Source organism: Orycteropus afer, unplaced genomic scaffold, assembly GCF_000298275.1.
Source record: "Orycteropus afer afer isolate SDZICR_OR568_19922 unplaced genomic scaffold, OryAfe1.0 scaffold00469, whole genome shotgun sequence".
In the NCBI taxonomy this organism is placed as follows: domain Eukaryota; kingdom Metazoa; phylum Chordata; class Mammalia; order Tubulidentata; family Orycteropodidae; genus Orycteropus; species Orycteropus afer.
Genome location: NW_006922056.1, coordinates 1,800,442 through 1,807,676, shown reverse-complemented (window position 1 = coordinate 1,807,676; position 7,235 = coordinate 1,800,442). Strand labels below are relative to the sequence as shown.

Here is a 7,235-nt window from a genome sequence, read left to right as displayed (position 1 = left end):
CCTTCCCTGCTCAGGAGCTTGGGCCTGTCTCCGGAGGGGAGGCAACAATGGGGAGGTGAGGGAGGACCACGTCCCAAGATGAGCAGGAAAGCCAGGCACCCTTTTGGAGGTGCTCTCCTGTGCAGGGACCCAGGAAACAGGGAGACCCGGCTCTGGCCCCTGCTGCATTCCACCACCGGCACCCCCACTGCGGGGCTCGGCATCACCCCGGGGCTCTTCTCAATTCACGGGCCCCCAGTAGACCCTTGAGGGTCCAAGCTGTGTCAGGTGCTGGGGACCCGCTGCATTTAGGGCGCCCATTGGGGCTGCTATTCAGTTAGGAGTCTTTCCTTGGGAGATGGCCTCGGGGTCCCTCACCCCTCCTCCTGTGCCTGGTGCCCTGGTTTGCCCTGCACATGTGCCGGGGGCTGTGGGGGCCCTGTGGGGATCCATGTCGTGGCCCCTTGCCCACTCACTCCAGGCCCCGAAGCCGCTTCAACTCCTCCTCCAAGAGTTTCTTTTCCTCCTTCAGCCGGGTCAACTCGGTGGCTGCGGAGGTCCCTGATTAGCGGTGCAGCTGGGGGGGAGGATCAGGACAGGGGGTCCTCACACCCAGGGATGTCCCCCTTGTCTTGTTCCCAGCTGTGTCCCCAGCACTTGGTCCAGGAGGCCCCCACCAGTGTATGCCTGGATGCCAGGAGAAGTGACAGGGCCCTGCTCTTCCCAGCTCTGAGCTTATCCCTGGGGGCTTCAGGGAAGATGACTGGTTCTTTGTTGTAGGCAGGGTCAGGAGGAAGCTGAGGCCCAGAGAGGGGCTGACAGTGGGGGCCACAGCAGGACCAGCCAGGGTCTTGTGCCTGGCGTGGGCCCTGGGGGGGGTCTCCTTCTCCGCACCACGGCACAGGTGGTCCCCTGCTCCCCTTCCCTGCATGGCTGGGCCCGGGCTGCTGCACGTGCTCACTCAGGAGGAAGATGTGCTGCAGGTTCTGCACATGGGAGCTCTCAAGCGCATGTTGCTTCTTCCTGGCCAGCTCCTGGGTCACCACGCAGCGGTCACACAGGCCAGCCCGTAGCCTGAGGGGGGGTGGCGAGAGGCCCGGAGGGTGCAGCCAGCTGCCCCAGCACCGGAAGAGGCCGAGAGCCTCAGAGGGGCTGGACCCCACACCACCCCTCCCAGGATGCCATCCCGTCCCCACACTGTGTTCCATGGAACCCTACCCCATCCCCTACTGTGTGGAGTAAGCGTTCCGTGTCCCGTTGAGTTTGGGGAGGAATCTTGAAAGCGCAGTCCTGCAGTGGAGGACCCTACCTGGTCGGGCCCCCCAGGCGGTCCCCAAACACACGACGGAGGCGTCCTTTCTGCCCCTCCCTGGCCCCTGGAGCCGGCCTCAGGAGGCCCCTCGGGGCTCACCTGTTCTCCAGGACCGTCACGTTCTCCTTCAGCGCCTTCTGCTGCTCCCGGAGCTGGTGGTTCTTGGCGAACAGCTCCTCCATCCTCCGGGCGTCCCTGCGGCGGTGGCAAACCTCACGAAGGGGCTCTTTGGGGGCAGGATTGATGCACACGTGTGCGCAGACCATCCCTGTGCGCCTAGGTCGCCATGTGCATGTGCGTGTGCACCTGTGCGGCTGGAGGCCTCCACCCCGCAGCTGTCCCGGGGGCAGCAGCTCAGGGCTGGGTCTGCTGGGGGTACCCCCTTGCGGGGACTTGTGCTTATAAAGTGGAGCCATGCAAGGGCAGTGCTGAACCCAGCGCTCTCGACCTGGAGTCCTGTGCCTGACACTTGGTGGTGTTTGTCTTGTCCACATAGTGGTTGAGCACTCAGGACGGAAGCCCAGCTCTGCGAGATGTAAGGGGCCAGGTGCCTCCACATGGCTATTGCTACTGGTCACATGACCGCCCTGGGGCATGGAGACGCCCTGTGGGGGGAGCTGCCCCAGTTACGGGGTCTCTGCTCAGTGGTGGCCTTGGAAGTTGACATACTGGGCTCAAGTCCCAGCTCCACTACATACTTGCCCCTCCTGGCCTCAGTTTCCCCATCTGCGTCCTGCGGCCATGGTGGTACTGGCACCCAGGGGGCAGCTGTCCCCGATCCCTGTGCCTGTCTGGCCTGGAACCACCGCAGACTCACCGGCATCTCTCAGAGTTCAGCTCCAGAAGCTTGTTCTGCAGACCTGGCGGCGGGGAGAGAAGCTGAGGGTCAGGCCTATAAGCCCCCGGCCCTGCCCACAGTGGGGCGGCTACCATCATGAGGTGACACGTTCTGCCTGTGGTGTCTCCAGAGCCCTGCCCGTCTGATGCCGGCTCCTCTCCCAGCATTCCTGAGGGAGACCAGGTGACCACCCTGCCTGATGGGTCTGCCTGGCCAGCTGCTAGACGCTCCGGCCTCAGCTCTGCCCAGTCACTGTGGTTCTGTGCCCAGGGTCTGGGCTGAGTGTTCCCCTTCCCATGAGGTCTCAGAAAGTGCGGCATCTGTCTGGAGCTTGGCAGGGACTGTGATGCTGGGAATGACCTGCCACCTTGGCCAGTCCTGGTGAGGACAGCGAGGAGCCAAGAGGGGCCATGGTAGGGGGTGTGCTAGTGTTGAAATCAAGTGGCCTTGGCAGTGGTCCCCACAGGCCTCCTCCTCGCCCTGCTCTGTGAGCCAGCGTGGGTTCCACGGGCCCAGGAGCCCCACTTCTGGTCTTGTCAGAAGTGACCCAGGCCTTTGGAGAGTGGCTGCAGGAGCACAGGCTGGAAAGACTCTTGGGGGCTCTGGGCTGGGGGCTGGAGCAGGATGAGTGGAGCCCCGACCTCCTACTGAGCAGGAGCTGGCAGAGCCAGCGCAGCAGGCATGGGGTGTCCGGGAGGAAAGGGAAGAACTTCAGCTCACTGAGGACCAGCTCCTACACAGGGGTGCCCTCACTTCTGGGCACCCAGACCCCTCGCTGGGGAGTGAGGGCGGGTCAGGGCCTCAGTCCCTGTCCTACTCGCCCCAGACCAGCCTTTTGGGAGGACTTGGCATGGACGAGCCTGGATGCTGTTGGCGGAAGGTGACTGAGGTGTCCCTGACGTCACTCTTGAGTCCTGCATGTGCCCCTCTGGATTTCACTCCGGGTGCTGGTCAGCGCTTATGCCAGGACCGGGCCATGCCAGTGCCCGGCCACTTTGTAGCTCTGTGGCCTGGGCCCTGGCACCCCTTCCTGGGCCTAGAGCCTGGAGGCTGCAGGCAGGCATTCTCTTGCCTGCCCTTGGCCCTTAGTGAGGGCTGTGTGTCCAGGAGGGCTGTGTAGATCCACCCAGTCAAGGCCCCCATCCTTGCTCACTCACCCAGGACCTCCTTCTCATGGATGTCCTTCAGCCTGTTCAGAGACTCCATAAAGCTCTCCATGGCTCCCTGTGGCTTGGCCTCAGCCTGGCCTGGCACACTCAGGGACGCGTGGACAGCTCCTAGCCTCTACTTCCTCTCTATCTCCAGCCTGGGAGGAGGAAGTTGAGAGAAGTCACTTTGATGGTCCCTCCCTCCCTCCCTCGCTTTTGTCCCTGCAGGAGAACTTGGACAGACACAGACACACATGTACACACAAAGACAGTCATGTATACACAAACACAGATATACATATACACACAGTACATGGACATGTATACACAGACATAGATTCACATAGACACACAGCACATAGCTTGTACATGCACAGACAGATGTACACACACAGACATGTGCATACAGACACAGATCCACACAATTACACAGCACATGGACTGGTACACACAGACACACAGCACATGGGCATGTATACATAGACACATATGCAGGCAGGCACAGGTAAACACACACAGCACACAGAATTGTACATACACAGACACATGCACACAGATGCAGATCCACATAGACACACAGCACATGGCAGGTACACACACAGATGAACATGTACACACACAGACATGTACACAGACACAGATCCACATGTACACACACAGACACATGTGCACACAAATACACAGCACATGGACAGATACACACAGACACACATGCAGACAGGCACAGATAAACACACACAGCACACAGACTTGTACACATACAGACACATGCACAGAGACACAGACCCACACAGACACCTAGCACATGGCATGTACACACAGATACATGTGCACAGAGGCACAAATGGACAGATGCAGACATATATACAGGCACACACAGACACTCGTGAGATACAGTCACACAGAAACACACAGGCCCCCCAGCCTCCATTGGCTCAGGCAGTCAGTCCCCATGAGAGGTGGAAGGCTCAAGGAGGGTAGATAAATATGGGCTGGGGGACCCACACATGCCTCCCTCCACCTCCTTCCCCTTGTCTCCCTTTCAGGTCCCTGAGGCCTGGTGAGTCCCTGTGGCTGGGAGGGTGGGCCCGCAGGATGGGGACCACTGCTCCTCTCTGCGGCCAGGACCGGGCCCCAGTTGATGCTCCACGAGCCCCTTGGTGGGAGTGTGTGAACACACAAAGCCTTCTGGGTAAGTCTGTTGGCTCCTGTGAGCTTGGGCACCACCTGCAGAGGCTCCTGAGACTCCCACCCGCACCTGGAGCGGGGTCAGCACCCTGTCCCTCAGGTTGGACTGGCACTGAATGTAAGTGTGAGTGTGTAAATGAGTGATAGTTAATGTGAGTGTGTGAGCGTGCACCTGAGTGTGCATGTGAGTGTGAATGTGCTCATGCATGACTGTGTGCATGTGAATGTGTGAATGTGTGCCCGAGTGCATGTGAGTGCGAATGTGCTCGTGCGTGTGTGCAAATGAGCAGGTGACTGAGTGTGCATGTGAGTGTGCATGTGCTCGTGTGTGTGCACATGTGTGAGTATGCACATGAGTGTGAGTGTATGTCAGGGAGTGTGCATGTAGGTAAGGGGAGTGGGTGTGAGGGTGTGAGTGTGAATGTGTGAGTGGGTATGCATGTGAGTGTTCATGAGTGTGCCAGTGAGTGTGCATGTTGGTTAATGGAATGGGTGTGAGTGTGAATGTGTGTGATTGTAAGCACAGGTATGTGAACATGACTGACTAACTGCAAGTGAAGGAGTGTGCAAGTGTGGGTGTGAGTGGGTGCCAGTTGGTGTGTAAGTCTGTGAGTGTGTGTGTGTGTGAGTGACCGAGTGAGTGTGGGGCAGTGGTGTCGGTGCCCAGCACCCCTCCTCCCTGTGCCTCCGTGTGACTTTCCCTCCGGCCCATGTCCGTGGGGCTGGTGCCACCTATCAGGTCTCTGTCCTGGGCTGTGGTATCCACCCACCTCCTTCATACATAGGAGACCTGGAGAGCAGGGGCCCAAGTTCTGACATGTGTCCTCCCCGCCAGGCGCCTGGAGTCCTCCCTGGCCCTGCCTCCACGTGTGCCCCTGAAGGGAGACCCTGGAGCTCTGCCCCTGACGCGCCTCCCACTCACAGCCCTCCTGCTCTCAGGGAGGGAAATCCAGAGCATTTGCACTTGAAAGTCGGCTCGCAGCAGCACTTGTGGGGGTAACCCCCACCCGAGCCCCCAAATGCTCACCACCCACCCATGGTCCCCACAGCGCCATGGCCGCGCAAGTCTTGGTGACAGGGGCAGACATCAAAGCAACCCCGCCATGCTCTGGGTCCTCACGTGGGGGCCAAGGGTCAGAGGTCAGGGCGCAGCTGGGACAGACACGGCCGCCCTGCAGTGGCAGGTGGCCCAGAGCGCTTAGCTGGGGTTCTTGTGAAGCTGGGGTGCTTGGAGCTAGAGCTGGCTGGCAGGGCCTGCTGGGATGTTGAGAGGATGAGGCCCACAGGAGATGGGGCTCCCCTGACCTGTTTCCCAGACCTGGCTAGGGCAGGACTCCCCGGGCGAATGGAGGCCACTGTGTCGAGGCCAGGGTTCTGGGTGTGAGGAGGCTTGGGAGGGGCCTTCAATGGGAGCCCAGCTGGAGCTCCCCTGGGACAAGCAAGAGGTGGAATGCCACACGTGGCCGAGGCAGGCGTGCGGCCTGGACCCATGTTGGTAATACTTCAGGCTACCGTGTCCTGGGCACAACTATCTGGCAAGGACCCATTCTCCAGAGGGAAACGGAGGTTCAGAGAGATCACGTAACTGGGACATGAGGCGTCAGGGTTTGAACTCCATTCCCAGGGCTGCAAACTCTGTGTGTTAGCCCTGCGTGGAGCAGGGGTGTCTCCCAGGGTCCCCATGTGCCCTTCGCCAGGGTCCCCATGTGCCCTTCGCCTGGGTCCTCACATGCCTGTCTCCAGGGGTCCCTGCCTGCTTGACCCCCAGGGTCCTTGCATGCTTATCCCCTGGGGTCCTCACATGTCTGTCTCCTAGGGTCCCTGTCTGCCTGTCTCACGGGGTCTCCACTTGCCCATCCTCTGGGGTCCCCACCTGCCTGCTCCCCAGGCTCCCTGCCTGCCCATCCCTGGGAGCCCCGCTTGCTCAACCCCTAGGGTTCCCACGTGTCTGTCCCCGGGAGTCCCTGTGTTCCTGTCCCCAGCAGTCCCTGCATGTCTGTCCCCGGGAGTCCCTGTGTTTCTGCCCCCAGCAGTCCCTGCGTGTCTGCCCCCGGCGTTTTTTTTTTATCTGCTCCCCGGGATCTCTGTGTGCCCATCCCCTGGGTCCCTGCCTGCTGGTCCTCTGGGGCCCTGTGGTGTGCCGACCCAGCCTGCTGGCCCTCTGGGGAGGTAAGAAGTGGAGTTAGGCCTGGGGGTGGGGAGGGGCTGAACCTCGGTAACAGATGGGTGGCTCCTTCCTGATCCCAGCACTTCGTGGGCCAGGGCTGACGAAGCAACCCTTGTCCTAGGTCCAGTCTACGTGAGAGGTGGGCACTGCCCTTGATGCCATCATGGTGCCAAGCTGGTGGGACCAGGCTCCCTCCCTGGGCCGCCCCTCAGCAGGCCCCTCTGTGCTCCCAGCACCAGGCCGTGAGGTCCTCCTCACACACGGTGCATCCTCCCTGCCTGCCTGCCTGTAGGGCCGCCGTCACACACTGTGCATACGGGGCGGTGTGCAGAGCCCTGTCATTGGAGCACATGGTGCTCTGGCAGGTGCCGCTCTCTGAGCTGGCCCCGTACCCTGGCAGCCGCCTCCCAGGTGATGGCGGCCCCATTCACAGCAGGGGGCCCGAGGCCCAGGAGCTCATGTACCTGGGTGCACTCACTCAGCAGAGGCTTGTCTGGGGCTGCCCTGTTTTCCCTGATCTGATGGGGTACCCCCCTTGGGACCGCCTCCCAGGGACCCCTGGCGTCTATTGCTGCCCCCACCCCCCCAGCCAGCCCACTCATC

The 7,235-nt window shown here is 61.1% G+C and overlaps 1 protein-coding gene across 1 annotated transcript in view; it reads right to left on the bottom strand.

The window, feature by feature from the left end:
- Nucleotides 1–3,347, bottom strand: part of RBBP8NL (RBBP8 N-terminal like) — an 8,789-nt gene extending 5,442 nt beyond the window's left edge. Inside the window, exons 1-5 of the mRNA XM_007954715.1 lie at nt 3,287–3,347; nt 2,109–2,151; nt 1,391–1,486; nt 941–1,053; nt 456–528 (exon numbers count right to left, since the gene is read on the bottom strand). Of these exons, the coding sequence (XP_007952906.1) occupies nt 456–528; nt 941–1,053; nt 1,391–1,486; nt 2,109–2,151; nt 3,287–3,347 (386 nt within the window). The remainder of the gene's footprint in view (nt 1–455; nt 529–940; nt 1,054–1,390; nt 1,487–2,108; nt 2,152–3,286) is intronic.
- Nucleotides 3,348–7,235: the final 3,888 nt, after the last annotated feature.